Below are 20,593 nucleotides of genomic sequence, written 5' to 3'. Positions count from 1 at the left end.
TAAGTTATTGTATAAAAAAAAATCCTAAATAAAAAAAAAGAAAATAAAAAATTAACAAAATGGGGTTTTCTTTAGCATAGTTTTATGGGCCGACCTAAAATCAAAGCCTACTTTCAGGCTAGGTGTTCATATCTATTATATGAGAAAAGGACTATCCGTACAATTATATCCAATCGATGGATAATTGATTTCACAAAAAATCAATATTCCATCATAAAATGATTAATAAAAGGATGTGGGGTGTTTTTAACCCTTTTAACTGGAATGTAATTATTTAATTAAAACAAATAATTTAATAATTTGTAAATCATTATCTATTTAAATATTTTTCAAATTAATAAATATTAATATTTCCGGCACAAAAAAAGTATTTTAAAGATCATGGATTAGTTTTTTAAACAATAATAATAAAAGTTGTTAAATTACAATGAAAATATTTATGTTAAGAATAAAAAAACGAATTATTTTTATGTTAAAAATTTAAAAATGTCCTCTTTTACGCGATAGTATCGGTGCACCGAATCTGTTATCGATTCTTAAATCCAAGTCCATATCGATATATCGATATTAAGAAATATTTTCTACATCGGCGGCACTCTGCCACCACTGGCCCACGAAAAAAAGACGTCTCGCTTGGCGAATTGTGCGTTCGTTGCTCTGCTGTTGAATTTTTCGCGCGCACATACCCCCTGAAGCTATAGAATTGATGCCCGCCAGTGAGGAGAAGCAGTAGTTGTTGGAATGGAGGAAGGTAAGTGCAAACCGGCGACCAATTCCCTTCAAACAGTGTACTCTCATGTGCTCCAACCAACCCCCCTCCAAAAATTTTTCTTAGAGTATTCGGCGTCATCTTCGGCCGGCGGCGGCGGCGGCGGTGGAGGAGCTGCCGGTGGAAAGAAGGCCGGCGTGGGCAAGCAGCACAATACGCTGCCCTTTTGGGGCAACGAGACCTCAATGAACCTCAATCCCCTGATCCTGGCCAACATCCAGAGCTCCAGCTACTTCAAAGGTGAGTTGCTCTTCAGACCCAACACTTTTTACCGCCTTTTTTATGCCAGTTTCAGTGTATGCTTGTTTTTGTTCGATTTTTGAGAGAAAAAAGCGTCAGAGACTCTGCCGGTGGTGAGGGATTTCATCCCAACTCCATGTTATGTCTTTAAAGAAGTTATATCACTGTAGAAGTGAAAGTAATAGTCCTGAAAACTAATAGAAAAGCCTGTAAGGAGCATACTAGGATACAGATAGCCATCCAAGTCACTCCTTGGCTCCTAAACCCTTCATCTAGAGCCCCAGACTAACCTACTCTCCTCTCTTTTTCAGTACACCTCTTCAAGCTGAAAACCTACCACGAGGTCGTGGACGAGATCTACTACCAGGTGAAGCACATGGAGCCCTGGGAGCGTGGTTCCCGCAAGACCTCCGGCCAGACGGGCATGTGCGGCGGTGTGAGTGGTTTATGAAATGTAGCGCTAATCGTTGGCGATGCTCCTTATCATCTAACCATGTCAGTTACTCATTTATATTATTTATATTACCAGGTGCGTGGCGTCGGCGCTGGAGGGATCGTTTCCACGGCCTACTGCCTGCTCTATAAGCTCTATACGCTGCGCCTCACCCGGAAACAGATCAACGGACTGCTCAATCACACAGACTCGGCCTACATCCGGGCACTAGGTAGGTGTTGGTAAGTTGCATGAGTTCAGCCACAGTCATGATGATGATGCCGTCGCTTGCTCCTGCTCCCTATTTGCACTTAAACACCGTAAACGGAAAGGCCCATAGATGCTAATCCCCCGTCCTTATAGGCCCCTTAATGGGGTGGGTCGATTACGGTGGATGTTTGGCCATCGAACAGGTTTATTATTGCACTATAGGTCCAATTTCAAGTTTTATTGTCTCGGAGAGACTATAGTTCCGATTTCCAGCTGCCCGTAAGGCCAAAATATCAAGTTTTTGTTGTCTTTCGAGGGTTCCGTTTCAAGTTCTGTTGAAAGAGGAGAGATCTTGGGAAGATCTGCAAGAGGGTTACTATTATTAACCAGGAAGTCTATTAAAAATGGCATTTATTTTGTAATCTTTAAGGTAATTCCTCCGCCTAATCGATCCATTCCGCCTTGTAAATCCTCTCCCATTAGATAGCTCTATTCCTTTAGCATCAAGGCACCTCTTAACCCATTCTCATCCTGTAGGTTTCATGTACTTGCGTTACACGCAACCACCTGGAGATCTGTACGACTGGTATGAGGACTACCTGCAGGACGAGGAGGAGATCGACGTTAAGGCGGGCGGCGGCCAGGTGAGTCAACTGTATGAGCACCAATCACATGTACCCAGCACCCTCTTGGATCGAATTTGTCACTAAACTGAGTCATTTTCAGGTCCTGACCATTGGCCAGATGGTTTATCAGTTTATGACGAAGCTGGACTGGTTCTCGACGCTATTCCCGCGCATCCCTGTGCCCATCCAGAAGCAGATCGAGAAACGGATCGAGCAGTATTGCCGCGAACAGGGCATCACTGTCAGCCAGTTGAGTACGGGTCGCCCGCCAGCGGGGACGGGGGTGGGTGCGGGCGGTGCTGCCCAGGAGGGTGAATACCAGGATTATGATGCCAGCGGAGGAGCCGGACTGGCCGGAGATCGGGGCGGAGGAGGAGGAGGACGAGGGCACGCCATGATGGGCTCCGGTTCCCGGCCTGGCGCCTACCCACCACCGATGAACAACTACCGGAACGATCATGACGATCGTGACTACTACGCCCCCACCTCGGGCTCCTCCTACGGCCGTGGTGGACGCGGCGGCGGCTACGAAGATTACCCACCGGCGCCATTGGAACGAGAGCGCGACAGAGGAGGAGAGCGGGACAGAGATCGGGATAGGGATCGGGAGAAGGACTACGACCGCCATCGCAGCAAGCACAAGAAGAAGCACAAGCACAGACAGAGCTCGCGAAGCCGGAGCAGAAGCCGGAGTCGCCACCGTTCCGAGCGGCACGAGCGGAAGCGGGAAGGAGTTGGCGGCTACGAGCGGAGCAGCCGGAGTCGCCACAACGATTACGAGGAGCGGGATCGACGCTACCGGTGAAGACTAATCCCAAAAAAAAAAAAGGAAACCTCCACACGACTACACCCACAAGAGAGAAACATAAACAAACAAACACTGTCAGTTCCAGTCCCGATCCTAGTCCCCAGTCCCACTCCGCCCACTACGTAGTTGCTTCTCAACTTAATTAATTCTTTTTTTTTTTTGTTCAATCATAGAAATGATTCTATTATTGGGGAGATCGAGATCCCCAGACTCAGGTTCTATACGACTATTGCCCCACAAGTCAAGTCACAATTGTAAACAGAGACACCTAGACACAATCAGACGAACAGCATCAAGGCTATATATATTATGTAATTTTTTGACCACGCGTATGCTGATAAAATAGTTTCCAAGTTGTGTTTTATGCAAATAAAGTCAAAAGTAATTTGTTTAAAGTTGGATTGTCTTTTTAATAGGAGATTTCAATGGAAAGGAAGGGATATCTCTAGAGATCTCTTGTTTTTTATATTTTTTTATAATATTTCTTCTTCAAAGGTTTATTTATTTAAGAGTATTTATTAACCTTATTATTTCTATTGGAATTTATAAGAAAACTTAACTGAATTGAAGTAACTTTGAAGCTCGGAGGTTGACTGACCCTGGAATTGCGAAAATGGCACGTACTTTCCGGTTCTTGAAATTCCGGAATATTTCTGTTCAACAACTACTGGTAGTTAGTTGCTTTGAGAATGAGTAATAATATAAATATTTTATTCATTTGAATAGTGAAAAGTAGTAACTTTAAGTAATAACTTATAATTGGAAGTATTTTTTACTTTTTTTCTATTTTAATTTTTTAAGTTATAACATATAGAAGTAGCTTCGAAGTTCTTGAGAAGCTAGAAAAGTATAACTATTAATGATCAAAATCCAAAAACAAAATCATCTATTATCTGGATTCTAATCTAATATCTGGTATCTAATCTAATATTCTATCTAATATCTGGAATTCTTGGTAGAAATTTATTTATGAGCTTTTTTATAAATATTCTAAAAGTTCTAAAAGAGTAACTAGTAATACCTGAATATATCTCCTTCATATATACTTTTTAAAGGCAGATTCGGGGAGATAGAAATATAATAGACTATAGGAAGTAGTACTTAAAAGTAATACCTATAATTTTAGAGTAATATTAAGATTTTCCCTATTACTAAGTTGATCTTAATATATATTTCCTTATAGGTATGATCTATCTATGAAGTTATCTTTGAAGATTTCTAGTTTATTCGAGTCTATTTATATAGTTATACTGATCCTATTTGTCCTATTTTATATCTTTAAATCATCTATCTATCAAGTTTTCTAGGATGATATATGATCTCTTTCCTTATGATCTATATTTCCTTCTATATAGTACCTGTACCTTGTTCTATCTCTTCTAGTACCGGGTATATAGTAGCTCCCATTATATCTCCTAAAAGTAGTATTATAGAAAATATATCTATATTTTTTTAAGAGTACCCCAGGTTCGACTCTCCATACAGCCTATACAATTAAAGTTTTAATTAAAACCCAAGTATCCAAAGACCCGAAACTCAGAGAGCTGCTGCTGAAATTATAATCACCGGTGGTGCGTAGAGTCTGCCGGGCAGGTGAGGCGGCTGTCCGGCCTCTTGGCCAAGTCTGGACTGGGCCGACTCCGATATCCGAAATTCGAATTTGAGGTTTCGGTTTCGGTTTCGGTGTCGACTTCAGTCAGTGTGCAACGCCTGCGCCGAGTTGTCGCCTCTCGGGCGCACCGGGGAACGATCCACGCTCGCGTTCAGTAACCGAATCTGAGTCCGAATTCGATTCCGAATCGGTGTCCGAAACGAATGTAATTAGCCGAACCATAATCCGATCCGATCCGATCAGATCCAAGACCCGATCCCCGCCAGCAGACGCACACGCAGGCTCGAAACATGAACACGATCCACGATATCACTTCACATTCGCATCAATGTCAGTTTGGAGCAATCGATAGCTACTAGGCACTGAAAAAAATATTTACTTATTTTTTCTATAAGGAGGTTTTAAATGTTTCAAAGTTTTAATAGTTATTTTTTGGTTTTTTCATGAAAATGTTTAATTTATAATTCAAATATGAAAATAATAAATATTATTTTGTTTTCTTCATAATAGTTTTTAATGTATAATGAAAATAAAAAAATTATAGTAGTGTTTTTTTTTATTAATATTTATGGTGTATAATTTAAAGTATAAAAAGAATATCAAAAAATAAAATATAGCACAGTTTTGGAAAATGAATCCTAGAACAGATTTCGAACTTGAGTTTTGAAAAATCTTCCCTTAAAAATCAAATAAAATTATACTTTTTTAACAAAATATAATTGTTTTATTGCAAATTTGTTTTAGAAGTATATAGTTTTATTTTTATTTGAATTAAAACATATTTTAATTAAAGATACAACTAGAAAACCAATGAAAAAATTTAATAAGAAGAATAAATATTTAATTTCTTTAAGATCGTCAAGAACCTCTTCCCTTCATAAGCAATTCCCCTTTTAAAAATCTTACATAACCAGTGAAGAACTCAGTGAATGCCAAAAATATTTCAGCTATTTCCTCAACTCGCACACATTTTTTTCTTGTGCAACAACAACAAACGGCACACAATTCACGCGTCTGCGATTATGCGAATTCGAATCCGAATGCCTCGTTTTGACCATTTTGGGAAAACAGAAACCGAGTGGATCGCTTTCGGCCGAAAGCCAATGTGCCAAGTTTATGGATGGGCCGGCACCTCACTGGCTCCTCCCTCCGCCAACCCCTCCCTCGGGCCACCCGCTTTTTCTCTCAGTGTCTAAGCTCGTTTTCGGACGGATGTGACGGGTTCTTGCCAGAAAATAACAAACCAAGGAAGTCGGAGTCTTAATACTCTAAGAAATCCAAAAATATATATAGGATTTCCATACGTGGCTCCTTAGGAAGGCTATATCTTTGCCAATTCTGATCCGATTCTGGAGAGGAATACCTTAATCGATTTGTGGATCGATTCCCCGCCGATCTGCATCAAAATCTGGGAACAAAATATTTTTTCACAATTTTTCAAATTTTTGTGGGGAGACCCCTTGCCAAACCCAGGATTCCCCCATGTGGTCCTTTGGAAGTCTATATCTTTGCCATTTCTGATCCGATTCCGGAAAGGAATACCTTAATCGATTTGTGGATCGATTTCCCGCCGATCTGCATCAAAATCTGGGAACAAAATATTTTTTCATCATTTTTCAAATTTTTGTGGGGAGACCCCTTGCCAAATCCAGGATTCCCCCATGTGGCCTCTTTGGAAGTCTACATCTTTGCCATTTCTGATCTGATCCTGGAGAGGAATACCTTAATCGATTTGTGGATCGATTCCCCGCCGATCTGCATCAAAATCTGGGAACAAAATATTTTTTCATCATTTTTCAAATTTTTGTGGGGAGACCCCTTGCCAAATCCAGGATTTCCCTATGTGGCCCTTTTGGAAGTCTATATCTCTGCCATTTCTGATCCGATTCCGGAGAGGAATACCTTAATCGATTTGTGGATCGATTCTCCGCCGATCTGCATCAAAATCTGGGAACAAAATATTTTTTCATCATTTTTCAAATTTTTGTGGGGAGACCCCTTGCCAAATCCAGGATTCCCCCATGTGGCCTCTTTGGAAGTCTATATCTTTGCCATTTCTGATCCGATTCCGGAAAGGAATACCTTAATCGATTTGTGGATCGATTTCCCGCCGATCTGCATCAAAATCTGGGAACAAAATATTTTTTCATCATTTTTCAAATTTTTGTGGGGAGACCCCTTGCCAAATCCAGGATTCCCCCATGTGGCCTCTTTGGAAGTCTACATCTTTGCCATTTCTGATCCGATCCTGGAGAGGAATACCTTAATCGATTTGTGGATCGATTTCCCGTCGATCTGCATCAAAATCTGGGAACAAAATATTTTTTCACAATTTTTCAAATTTTTGTGGGGAGACCCCTTGCCAAATCCAGGATTTCCCTATGTGGCCCCTTTGGAAGTCTATATCTCTGCCATTTCTGATCCGATTCCGGAGAGGAATACCTTAATCGATTTGTGGATCGATTCCCCGCCGATCTGCATCAAAATCTGGGAACAAAATATTTTTTCATCATTTTTCAAATTTTTGTGGGGAGACCCCTTGCCAAATCCAGGATTCCCCCATGTGGCCTCTTTGGAAGTCTACATCTTTGCCATTTCTGATCCGATTCTGGAGGGGAATACCCTGTAGACTCATTGGAAGATATACTAATACTTAATTGCTTTGAAAAGCTTCCAATCCGGGAATTTCGGTCAGTGGGACAAGTCATTGAGAACGAGTGGGTGGGCTGGGTGGTGGCAAGGTGTGGCGATCCCCGAATGCAACTGCTCATTATCCTTCACTAAAAAATAATAGTTTTTTTATTTAACGATGTCTGTTTTTAAGTTTTTTGTTTATTTTGCTGCTCAGTTCCATCCGATGCATTGACGTAATTGCCTCAAGCGCACAGCTCACCGTATATATCGATCTCGATCGCAGGTGTGTAAACCTAAAGTGGTTTTGATTTCACAACTATAGATGACCAGAGGGGGGGAGCAGGGGCAGGGGCAGGGGCGTCTACGAGGAGGTTGTCAGAGAGAAGGGGGCGGGGTAGAGGTTCACTTTAAGCCGGTACCACGTCATTCTGGTGGGGCCTATCAGCGTCAGCAACTAGCGTCCGTGCGTCTTGTCAGTCAGCCAAAGTAACAAAAAAAAATTAAAGAACAAAAATAAAAAAAATAAATCAACAACAGCTAGAGGCAGAATACAAAAAAAATCACATAAAACAATAAAAAAATTGCATTTTTTAATTGCCCCTTGTTATTTATACCGCAGCGATTTCGCCGTCATTCGTGCGTTGACAATTGGGCAGAAGAACACTGAAAAAACAGTGATTTTCAAAATAGAAAAATAAAAATTATTAAAATATTAAATTTTAAATTTTTATTAAATTTTTTATTTTTGTTAAATTTTATTGAAATATCAGAATTAGTCTCTAGAAATTAATTTCTCTCAGTGCAAAGAGTTGAGTAATCACCGCTCCCTGGTCTATAAGTTACCGTTACCCCTCCATCCTTCTTAGCCTTATCGCCCCAAGGCCCTGTCTCTCTCTCTTACTGTGGCTGTTGCGTCTGCGTTGTTCGGCCCACTGACGTCATAGCCCCAATGGCTGGACAAAGTGCGATGCCGCACCGTGGAGTGGGTGGGGGATTTCGCAATCCGTGAATCACGTGTTGTCATAGATTCCGGTCACAGGTATACGCTATAATTTGTCAATGAACCTGTCGGTGGCACATTTTTTTTTTGTTTTTGTTTTTTTTTTTTGTGGCTTTTCCGAATAAGGGATGAATAATAGCAATTAATTTTTATTTTTAGCCAGAAGGAAATTTATTTGTTAAAAGTGCCTATTAAGTTGTTAAAATTTAATTTTAATTGTTGACTTTTAACTCTTCCAACTAAAATAAATTAAAAAACTTATCTTTTTGCTTATAAATCATGTTGAGGAATTGAATTTTTTGTCGTAAAATAAAATATACTTCCTCTTTGAGGTATTAAACCCATAAAAGTTTTAATGGATAGACGTTAAAATAAAGACAATGTCCATTAATTCACTTTTTTTTGTGAAAAATAAATATTATTTGATTAACAATGACATTGCTTATTTTTTTTTGTGTTTTTTTATTGACTCAAGAAAAAGTAACGCCCACTGTGTGGGTTGGGTGGGGGGAATAAGAGTGCGATAAGTCAACGTTTTGTCCCATTGTGCGTCAGTTGCATGAAATTGCATCGCCTTGTCATTCCGTCATTCCATCATTTCGTCAATTTGTCATTGTGTGCGTGCGTCTGCTTGGAGCTGCTGTTGTTGTTGTTGTTCTTGTTGCTATTGTGACAGTCAGTGCCTGAAATGCAATTTACAATTACGCCAGAACATATAGTGCATATTATACATACATTACATACATAATATATATACTTACATACCATGTAGTGACTGCAATTGGAGCATTTTCGTGTAAATAGCTGGTGGAGCAGTGTGCGTGTGTACGTGCGGGATCATTGCACATTACGTCAACGTTTCAAGATCACAATTACCCCCCCTCTGCCAACCACCCCCTCCCCCATCCTCTTCTTCTTTTTTAAATTGCTTAAAAAAATAATAAAAAAAAAAAAACTAAAAGCCTATGACAAAAACAGTAAGAAGAAGAAGAAAAACTATCAACAATAATACGCCCGCAGAACAGCTGTTTACTTGTCACCACGCCCCCAATCCGCCCCATTCCCCCACAGCTTTTTTTGCTCTCTTCGGCAACCCCCCACACCTCCCTCTTCTTCTTTTTCTCCAGCGAAACGGGCAGAGCTGCAGAGAGAAGCAGAAAAAAAGCGATTTCAGTTCAGCGACGGCAGCGCACAGGTGCCATTCGGAAAGTGCGGACGTAGTATGTACAATAGAATGTTTGCCGGCGTCACTACACCCATATATCCCAGTCCTTGAGAGATTCCTTAGCCCTCCTCCCCACCATTTCACTCTCACGCGCTCTTAGCTCCATTGTAACTACTACCTATACCGTTAATCACACTCACTGAACAGAGCTTTTGTCGCTCTCTTAACTCTCCCTACCCCACTGATCCTGTCGGTGTCCCTTTCTCTCTTTTGTCATAGTCTTACTCTCCTAACTCTCTCTAACCACCTGTTATCATTACTTTCTCTCACATTACTCTCATTTGGCATTGCACTCTCTCTCTGATCCTTTAATCCTCCCACCTGCCCCCCTCATGAGTGCGTGCGAGGCTACGGTAGCAAGAACGGTAACGAGAACGGGTACGGTTTCGCGAAAGTCTGACGCCCCCGCTTTCAGATTCGATGTCATGCCAAAGATAACGAAGCCAGCAGAGGCGGCGACGTCGGCGACGGCGACGGCGACAGCGACAGCGCTGACGCGAGCAGCGAGCACGATTGAAATTGAAAATAAATGCCCGGAGGCAGAGGCGACGGCTTTCAGTTATCAGAGAGCAGCGAAGCGTGCAGCACCGCAGAAACAACATTGCCTCGCAGCAGAGATATCAGGAGAGATAGCACCGATAGAGACACTCGACCTCGTCGCCAGATCCAATAATCCATGTGAAGACATCTCCGGGAGCTCACTGGCCCTTCGCAAGGCTCGACTGAAAGCGGATTTCTTTGGCGGTCCAAGCACGTCCTTATCACAACAGCAACAACAACAACAACAACACCAAAAATACATCAAAACCCAGACCTGGGCAAGAACGGAGCCACATAAGCCCGTCCAGCAGCTGATCGAACAGTTCCAGGCCATGATTGTCCAACAGGAGCAGCAACAGCAGCAGCAGCGGGAGGCCGCCAAGGAGGCACTGCCAGGAGCCACTGCCTCGGACGAGGGCTGCAATGTCACCGGCGGAGGACTGAGCCCCTACAGCAGCGACAATGAAGATCTAACCGGAGGAGGAGGAGGAGGTGGAGGTGGAAGAGGCCTCTCGCCACGTCTGAGGAAGAGCAAGGTCACCCGATGCGCCAGCAGTGACTCGGCCCTGGGACTGGAAGTGGATGACAGCAGCATGGACACCATGCCAGTGGCCCCGCCCCAAAGGAGGATGACCCTGACGGTGACCGATCTGCCACTGAGACCGGCACTACTGCCACTGGCCGAACCAACCGCCCTGCCGGACTCCCCCCTAACCTCGCCCACCGGGTCCGCCAGCGTCGCCGTGCCCACCAAGGTGCTGCTCGAGGAGCGAGTGGTGGCCGCTCCGGGCTCTCGGCGGGAGTCCACCCAGAGCTCCTACAGCGAGCTGGGCGCTAGTGGTTTCCCGGCTGGAGTGCGATATGTGCGCACCCCCTCGGTGGTGGTCAGCGACTACTCGGACGACATCACCGCCTGCGGCATCAGCATGGAGGAGATGGAGTACTTTCGGCTGCAGAGGGCGCGTGTGGAGCGGCGGTGCTCCCTGGAAGCGGGACATGGCCATGCCGGATTCGGAATGGGATCGGGAGGCGGCGGAGCTACGCCGGGATGCCCCAAGGACGAAGGCCAGTCGGATGTCAGTGCCGCCAGTAGCTGCAGCAATCTCTACTACTGCGGCTCCACCATCTCCGCCCTGGATGGGGGCGAGTGCATCGTGAATGGTATCCGGGTGGCACTAGCCCGCAAGGGCAGCACCCAGAGCAGCAGCCTCAGCGACGAGGATGAGGAGGAGGTGGATGAGGAGCTGGAGCTGGATGAGCAGCTGGAGCAGGAGAGGCAGCGCGAGGAGGAGGCGTACGAGCGGGGGGAGCGGGAGCGGCAGCTAAGCGAACTCCTGGCGGCCACACAGCTGGGCGAACGCCAGAGGGACCGCTCCAAGAAGGTAGGCGCTCCACATGGCCACTCTGACGTCACAAACCAGGGAAATCTCAAAATAGAATAGAAAAAAATCCAAAAAAAATTTTAATTCTGGGCTCTACGAGTACCGGGAAGGGAAGAAGGGGACTGCCTCCTTGCCCAAAAAACATTTCAAATTTAAATACTATTAATTTTAATTTTAAAATATATTTTTTTTAATAGTAATAGGGAAGGACTGAGAGGCAGAGAGAGTAGTTTGCCACGAACAGAGGAGAAAGTATTAGTTATTTTTTATTAAAAAAAAATATTAAATATTAAATATTAAATATATAAACTTATGATTTCTAAAAAATATATTTTAGAAAGTCTTGTATATCTTAGAAATAGTTTTTATTAAATAATTAAATAATTATAAAGAAAAAACAAAACTAAAAACAAATATTTTTCTTTTAAGATTTACATTTTTGGAAGTCTAGATCTTAAAAATTGATTCTTTAAAGAGTCTATGAGTTAAAAAAAAGATATATTATTGGATTTTATTTTTAAAGAAAATATATCTTTTTAAAAGTATATTTTTCAGATAAAAATTTCAATACTTTAGACTCATATTTTCTGAATAATATTCCTGAGATAGTATTCTTTCTGTCTGTTTCTAAAAAATCTTAAAAAATAATCTTAAAACTTCTTTAAATCCCTCAAATACTTCCATAAAATTATAATCATTTTTCTTTTTTTAAATTTTAATTTTTCAAGACCCTATCTCTAAGATATAAACCTAATTCCCGACTTCAGATGACGTTCTCCCCTCTGTTCGTGTGTGTGTTTGCTTAAAAGGCTGTTAATTAATTTGATTTTTATCTTATCACTAAAAAAAAAATAGAAAAAAAACTTCTTTTTTGTTCTCCGCTTTTCGTTTGCTATTTATTATTCTTTTTTTATTTTTGGCGTGTGTGAGAATGAGAAAGATATGGTTGAAGTTTTAAAAAAATTAGGGGTGCCTTGATAAAAAAACAAAAACCCAAAAACAAAAAATAGAAATTAAAACGTTGTTTCCTTTTTTTTTTTTTATCTAGAACTATGGCTTATCTTAGTTAAGTTTATATTGTATTTTAGATAAATATTATGAATGTACATACCCCCTATATATATTTACTGTTATATAATGACATATACACACTCCTGGCAGTTTGTAAAGAAAATAAATATTGGAAGCCCAATTTTTCGGAGTCATGATAACGATAATAATAAAATAATCCAAAATCCACATGGATATGTCCCAGAACAGACTGTATATAGTACATATATAGTATATAGTCTATACTATATCATTGTTTATATGCGATATCAGTGCCTCCAGTTACTCTGTTTGGTTAATAATGTTACGGGCTTATCAGGCGGGTTTATCTCTCCCCTCTGGTATACTATATACTATATAGCATTGTCGGGCTATATAATCAGAGGGATTCCAGTCTTCCACACATGAGGGTTATGTGTGCTCTTCCAAACAAACAAACAAATATATATATATTTAAGGCAGACATGGGTATATCTATGATGATCCCACCTGCCCCGACTTGAAAAATAATATCACTCATACGTCACTGTTCCCATTAACTGTCTGGGATATATAAAAAAAAGGGGGGATTACATCCATAAGTCACGGGAATTGTGTTTACGAAAAATAAGTAATTCTCCACCAAGATCTTAGAAATATAAACAAGATATAGAAACCTGATCTGGGTAGGAAATATGAGTCTGAAAAGGGTCTACTATACTCTTCAAAGTCTTGAAGTTCAGAGAGATTGGCGGACAGATGAGCGGACAAACGGACAAGGTTAGATCATATCCAGCTAGGCTAGTCTTAGGATATATCTCTATCTATATCTTTCTGGGAAAAATTAATTTCTCCTTGAATGGAAGTTCCCCATAACTCTCTTATCAATCCCGGGTAGAGGCTTAAATTCCAATTAATTTTCCCCAAAAGCCATCAGGTTTCATTCATAGTTGAAGTCGGCCCATTATCTGACATGGAAGTAAACATATATATAGATATATATGATATTTACGTGTCATGATGATGATGCTGGCATTCTTGGGACTATTATTTCCTGGTATCCTAGCCCTGTCACCTCCATCTTATCAGCACTACGGACTCTAGTCTTTACATTCCATTTGTGGGATGGGTCTCTGGATGGGATCTGGTCCATTGTTGGTCCATTGTGGACATTGCGGCGTGGGCTTCATAGAAATGCCTTTTTGATTTCTCTCTTATTTTTTTTTTTTCCTAGTAAGCTCTTGCTTACTTAAAAGATAAGTCCCTGTGTGGGTGCCCCCCAAAGTCACCGACAATCTCAATTTGGTCCGCTGACGTACTAGTGACGTCACTGGACACTGGAGTGCCTTTGTTTGTGGACTGCTCCGAGTCATGATCATTAATAATATCAGACCCATTTCAAGCCCCGGTTCCATTCGAGGTTAAGATATACATACGCCGAAAAAAATGAACATATAAGAAGATATTGCAATCAAGTCTCGAAATATTCCATTGACTCTTGAAATTATCTTAAAAGAATGCAAGAATTTCCAGAATTTATTTCTTATCTTGAAACTAAGGAAGTGTTTTAGAAATTAATGGAAAGAGAATAGATGGAGGAGTACCGGATATCATATAGTCCAAAATACCATATACTCTTGTCATTTTTTGAAGATTTTTTTCAAAGGTTTTCTGGAAGAATCAAGACTCTGACACACTTTCAGTGGGAATATCTCTTCTAAAAATCGAAAAATATTGAAAAACTCTTCTATAATAATCAGAAAATACTAATCTAATAGATAATACTATTTATTTTACTTACTTTTAGTTAAACATTTTACGAAAATCGCATTATCTTGAGAATTATAAAACAGAAATAGACATCCATAATAATAGTTGATTTTGTCATAAAATATTATTAAATTTGTGTTAAAAATATTTTTATTTATATTTTTATTATACTATAACTGACTATTATTATAAATCAGGTATTTTCCAGTTTCCACCTGAAAAGACCTCCCACATTTGGACAGTTTCGGTTTTAAACAGAAAATCACGAAAACCTCTCCTTTTTAACACATTTTACAACTTTGGTTATTAAATAAAATTTAAGTTTTTATATAAAATATTTAGGAAATATTTAGGTATTATATTTTAGATTTTATGTAGATTATTAGTAGATTATTATATTGTTTTGGATCAAGGTCTAATAGGAAGAATCTTATAGATAAAGAACTTAACCTATCTTAAAGAACATAAAGAAGAGAAACTTAAATTTTGTATCTTATATAGATCGATTTTTTCTGGAAATAATACTATTTATTAAATGATTATCTTAATTTTATTTAAGAAAGGTCTAAAGTCTTTTCTTAGAGTCTTTACTTCAGAGTTTCAGAGTTCTAATAGTATTTTTATTAAGATGGTTATAATTTATTAAACAAATTAAATATTAATTAATTTTCCTTCTTAAATAACCCTTTTTGTTGGTGTAGAAAATAATAATTAATCTGTGTTGCGGAAAGCTACGGCTGATTTACTCACATTTAGCATTTCGATTGCATCGTGTGATGGTTTATTGCCTCTGTGGGTCGTGAACATCCGTCAACCACCGGACTAGTCCGTCGTCCGGACCCCCACCCACCCATCTATAGAACCTCCTCCTCCTCCATAACCAGATCCAAAACAGCGTCATATCTAATCAACACCATCGTCTAAACTTGGGGGCCTGGGGTGGGACTGTGGTTTGGGTTTCGGAATTATGACGCCCACTAATTGAGTGAGAAATCGATTCAGCTCGACGAGATCTCTGGTGGTGGATGGGAGCTGCCTGGTCTGGCCTGGTCTGGCCTGGCCTGGCTTGGGACACGATCCGTCGACCTTCGCTCAAGTCACAACTTCCGTTGACGTCAGAGATCGTAATTTGTATTGTTCTGGTCCCAGGTCCCATCCAATCATCAATTCCATCCCATCCTACCCCTAGGAATTCAAGACCCAGCCACATTTTTTTTTTTTATCAAAAAGAGGGGAAAATTATGCCATACTGCCCATAAAATCATTCGATTAGGTTGTCAGCTATCGGAAAAATCGGTAATTAAAGTCATTGCTTGCTATCGATTGATCGATTTTGTTATCGATTCGGTTTTTGACAGGAAACTACCTAGAATTATGTAAGGCCTATCATATGGGGAAAGTATCTTATCAAGTCGTATGATTTAAATGGGTGTGGAAATTATAAAATAATAATAAATTGAAAGCCTATTTGTTATCGATAAATGATAGATAATTTTTATTATTAATATTAATTATTATCATGTGGTAATGGGACTTCAATTCTTATAGTTACTTAAAGTACCTGGTATCATTATTATTCTTTTAAAATATTTCCCATAATGAATGCCAATTTTTTTCAAGTGTCCAGAAGCTGTGATTCAGGGTTCCATTAGCAGGTCCCTTGGCATCTCAGCCCAACCCATTCCATTCCATCCCAAGCCGTTGAAACCACAATTCCAGATTCAAGATTCCAGATGCCAGATCGGAGACCCTTCGAAGTTCGCTTCCCTTCTATAAGTTTCGAGTCTAGAAAGTATTCTCGGGTGTTTGCAATTTGCGTCATTTGCTCTTGTCGTAGTGGCTTTTTTTTTATATCTTTACTTATTTTTTTATTTTTCTGCTGGTTTTCTGATGCCATGGCTGGTTTTGTTTGTTTGCAATTTCCACTGAATTGAATCCGAGTCGTCGATCTCGGTGGCAACTCAACGATCCAAGGCACTTCACTCACAAAAAATAATTCAAATACTACATAGTAGTAATTTACAAAAAATATATAAAAAAAAAACCCTTTCAATTATTAATGAAACTTGTTAATGAATCATCTTATTTATTGCTATTTTTTTGTTATTTTTATTATTTTTTTATTATTTCTTTATCGTGTTTATGTTTTGAAACAAAATCATAAACAATAAACAATGACAGTAACTACATAAATGAGTCATTTTATTTTGGTCATAATAGCTGAGTCAACTAGTCTATTTATAGGTTTTTATGCCAATTGATCAAAGATCGGTGATATATAGATCTTTATCAACGAATCATAAAGTTATGTACTCTTATCGGGGGAACAAAAAAAAGGAGGGTGCCTCTACTGGAAGAGAAGAGCTCGTTTTCCTTATAAATTAATGATTTTTTTGATAAAAGTTTATTGCTTTTGGTTGGCATTATGTTTTTAAATGCTCTATAGTTTTATGGAATTTTTTTTTAGATTTTTAAGGTGGTGTTTTAGTACCTTTTTTATTAGTAGAACCTTCAGGAAAAAAAAAAAACTTATAGAGATAGTTCTAATAGAGAGTTTTTGTAGAAGAAAATGAAGAAAAATATTAAATAAAATAATGTTTTTAAGATTTCCATACATTTCTTTTAATTTTAATAATTTTTGTAATATTTTTTAACCTTTTTTTTTACCAAATCCCTGAAAAAACTTCTCTAATTTTCCTCAGTGTAGTGCTACTTGCGTGCCGACATATTTGTCATTGCTGTAAGTGCAACCACTTCCCCCTGCCAGCCCCCTTGCCACTGCCACTGCCCCTGCCCTTAAGGCTGCCCCCTAAAGGTTATGTTGTTGTGTTGCATGTCCCCCCCCACCACCCCCTAGAGATGCAATGGCACCCGTACAACACGCGCCACCAGCCACCAGCTACCAGCAACATGCAACATGCAATGTGCAACATCCTCTTTGGTTTTGTATTTCCCTTCTTTTTTTTTATATTTAAAAAAAAATAAAATCCCCACTCTGTTTAGTAGTAGTACCTGTATTTTCCACGTAATAAAAAAAAAGGCCAAAAGTGTTGCCATTATTCGGTTTTCAGTTAATTGCAGTTTGTGGGAAATTACTCCCCAGTTTGACGCACGAAGGCCTAAATTATAAAAAATCACTTGCACTAGCTATAGCTATTTTTTAAAGCTTAAAAGCTATAAATAGCTTCGAATTTTCCAGTAATTTTTAGTCATAGAAATAATATATCCACTTAGTCATAGTTCCATCATAAAAACTCTTTTGTCGAAAGAGTATTTTGTCCCAGAAGACGCTCCCTTTGGCATGTTTTTTGGGCCAATTGGCGATAAGGCTTAGACAAGAGCACTTGTACAAGGTAATAGATATTGCCTTCTAATATTAGATGGCCAGCAGATAACGATAACAGGCAACAGATATGGTAGTCATTGGATAGGTTCGGTCTGTTCGGGTGCAAGGTGGGGATTCTACAACGATTCAGATCACATTACAAAGAAAATATTTAGGCAGGAAACAAGTTATTTTAATGGATGTTAGTTTATAAGGAATAAATATCCTATATTTATAGCTAAAAAATAGTTAGTTATATGTACTTTAAGTAGATCTATCTATAAGTTTTGAGAGAGTTTGTGAAAATAGTACCTTAAAAGCATAGAAATATTAAAATAATCCGACTTCTTGACTATATGATACCTGGTACTTCTAAGCCTTTTTAAAATTAATTATAATACTAAAGAAAAGTTTAATTAATATTTTTAAAAATTATTATTAAAATAAGTTGGATTTCAATATCATGTGAAAAATATAGAAAACTATATTATTAAATTGATCTATCTTATAGAACAATTAATCCTATATAGCCCCCCCCCTATATTTTGAATTTTTCACTCCAGTCTCCCCCTGATAATAGGACACTTTATGCCTTTTAGAGTCTCATAGCCATTCCTGAATCCCAAACCCATCCCCTCGCCCATATCTAAGTCCATTTCCATTTCCATTTCCTGTCTCATTTCGTATGTATCTTTGTATCTTTTGCGGCTTTTGCCTTTGGCCGCATATGACAGGCTATGAGTTGCTGGCCAGGATTGGGACTTGGATTGGAACTGCCAGTTGCCAGTTGCCAGCAGACCTCAACCTCAAGCCACAACCTCGGGCCAGGCCACAGTCCACAATTCACAAGGCAGCTGCCAGCTTATCGGTTTCGAGCCATCAGTGTGACTCCATAAAACACTTAGTAGTAGAGACCCCCCCCCTTTCTCGATTGGGGGCGTGGCTGGGAGGAGGGCGTCAAGTGGTCAATTAATAGCATACAAATATTGTGACAGCCGCGATCTCGTCATAAAAGGCAGGTCCCCCTCGCTTCCCCAGATCTCTGGGTTTTCAGGTCCCTCGTCAGACCCCCTCCGGAAAAGGGGAGTGGGAATTAAGGGTCTGGGGAAGATGGAGCGCTACCGATTAGAGCCTCGGGCAATTTGCATTATGCAAATCAAATGCCAGCGGCAATTTGCCGCCGCAATTAGTCGCCTTGTCAGAGGATCGGCGACAAGGAGTCCGAGCTCTGTCTTGGGCTTGGAGGCGATGGCATTCCACCCTACACAGAGAGAAACTTTTGGGACTAAAAGTATTTAAATATTCTTTTTTATAGTCTATACTAAATCTTTATTATTCTATTTTATACTATTCTATGCTACTATATTCTATTTTTTTTTTATTCTATAAAACAAGAAACCCCTTTTTCATGATCAACTTCCAGTGACGAAAGCGTTAAATATTTGATAGCAAAGTATTCACATTTTCATAGTTATATTCTCTTCTAAATCTATATTGTTATATTTAATACTATTATATACTATACTCTGCAACAAGAAACCCCTTTTCCAAGATCAAATTACAGTGACGAAAGTCTTAAATATTTTAAAACAAGTTCTACGCCAAAACAAACTATTTATATGTTTTATTTTTAAATTTTCAAACTAATTATAAACCCAATTCATTAACCTAACTTTTAAATTTCATTTAAATTATATATATTTTACACATTAGAATTAAAATAAATTCCATTCAGTTAGTAATACACATTAATAAACAAACAAATAAACAAAATTATAGTATTTTAATGACCTGCTAAAAAAACTGACATAATTTATTTGAAACAAATGCATACAAAATACAACAATTAAAAGTAAATGACTTGTAATTAATATAATTTATATTTAAAATAATAAATCACTGTCTTGGGGTGTTGAACTTTTATAGGCTACTTTGAATAAGTTTTCATCAAGTTTTTAATTCAAATATTTATTCTCCTCAGTGTACTTGCTTAATTAATCTCAAGTTAAATATTTACTTTCCAAACGGATATTATTTATTTCGTTATATGTTTTATATTTGCCATTAAAACAAACTTGGCATTGGTTTAATAATTACTTCATTAAAAAATTGCAATAATGACGTAAAATATATAAATTTTGATAGGAAATTATTAAATTTTTTATAGTTTTCAGTAGGTTTTTTTAAGATTTTCTTTATAAATTTGTTCTTTATTTAACTTCTGATAGCCGGTACTTTTCCAGATTAACATTAAACTTCTATTGAAACCTTTTCCTTGACCTTTTTGAAAGAAGGTTCCAGACCTTTTAGAATATTTTTTTAAACCTGTAAATTCTAATTCTAATAATACCATTTCGACTAGAACTTAGTCCCCTTATTTTCTTAAATTTAAGATATTATTTTTAATGAATTATGAAATAAAATATAATATAAAAAATACAATTATTCTTTGTAGGGCAAGCATAGCCAGTTATTGGATGTTTTCAACTCTATAAAATATTTCTAAGCCTTTAGATTGTATAAAATTCCCATACTTTTCTCTCAGTGTACTATTTTGAGGGGTATGGGTATGGGTGAACCCTTTTTCCGTCCTCCTGTCGGACGTCCGACTTTTGTCTCCCCGGCCTGCATGTTTCAATCAGCGTCATTATTCCATCATGTTGTCGGAGTGTCGCTGCCTGATTTATGTGGCGATTACCGGGGGGATTGTGTGGTATTATAAGGGTCTTCAGGATTTAGAGAGGGGGTCGCACCTCCACACCCGCCTCTAACCTGCCCCCTCCCCCATCATGTCTCCATGCTTCATGCCCCATGCCCCTTTTGCGATCGGTTTTTTTTTTGTATTTGTATTTTTTTTTTTTCTTCTTTGGCGATCGGAAAACCGATGATGGGTTCGGTTTTATATACACACACTCAGATATATATATAAATTGTGCCTTCGGCTGTGTTTGGTTTGGTTTTTTGGTTTGGAGCTTTACTTGTTGCCGCCG

At 39.0% G+C, this 20,593-nt stretch overlaps 2 protein-coding genes across 3 annotated transcripts; both read left to right on the top strand.

Annotated features, from left to right (window-relative positions):
- The first annotated feature begins 583 nt into the window (after window positions 1-583).
- On the top strand, window positions 584-3,481 carry LOC6502158 (pre-mRNA-splicing factor 38B). Of its 2 annotated transcripts, XM_001966071.4 has the most exons (6): window positions 584-751; window positions 836-1,009; window positions 1,321-1,445; window positions 1,539-1,674; window positions 2,190-2,296; window positions 2,379-3,481. In XM_001966071.4, the coding sequence occupies exons 1-6, from the start codon at window positions 742-744 to the stop codon at window positions 3,081-3,083; spliced, it is 1,257 nt and encodes a 418-aa protein (XP_001966107.1). In that variant the 5' UTR covers window positions 584-741; the 3' UTR covers window positions 3,084-3,481. The 2 variants fall into 2 exon arrangements, with proteins under 2 accessions (XP_001966107.1, XP_032309361.1); XM_032453470.2 differs by lacking the exons at window positions 584-751; window positions 836-1,009; window positions 1,321-1,445 and having other exon boundaries at window positions 1,539-1,684.
- Window positions 3,482-9,500: 6,019 nt separating this feature from the next.
- Window positions 9,501-12,671, top strand: LOC123256976. Its single transcript, XM_044717074.1, has one exon. It carries the CDS (start codon window positions 9,890-9,892, stop codon window positions 11,537-11,539), a length of 1,650 nt encoding a protein of 549 aa, XP_044573009.1. The 5' UTR covers window positions 9,501-9,889; the 3' UTR covers window positions 11,540-12,671.
- The last annotated feature ends 7,922 nt before the right edge of the window (window positions 12,672-20,593 follow it).

Source organism: Drosophila ananassae, chromosome XL (genome assembly GCF_017639315.1).
Source record: "Drosophila ananassae strain 14024-0371.13 chromosome XL, ASM1763931v2, whole genome shotgun sequence".
NCBI classification, from domain to species: domain Eukaryota; kingdom Metazoa; phylum Arthropoda; class Insecta; order Diptera; family Drosophilidae; genus Drosophila; species Drosophila ananassae.
Note: the sequence above shows the minus strand (reverse complement) of the source record. Positions and strands in the feature narration are given on the sequence as shown.

Bases quoted from the DNA above. Each gene is read 5' to 3' on its own strand.
- LOC123256976 (XM_044717074.1), top strand. From the start codon at position 9,890: ATGAGTGCGTGCGAGGCTACGGTAGCAAGAACGGTAACGAGAACGGGT.
- LOC6502158 (XM_001966071.4), top strand. The intron at 1,010-1,320 runs GTGAGTTGCTCT...TCTCTTTTTCAG, and splicing joins GAGCTCCAGCTACTTCAAAG to TACACCTCTTCAAGCTGAAA. The intron at 1,675-2,189 runs GTAGGTGTTGGT...CTCATCCTGTAG, and splicing joins GGCCTACATCCGGGCACTAG to GTTTCATGTACTTGCGTTAC.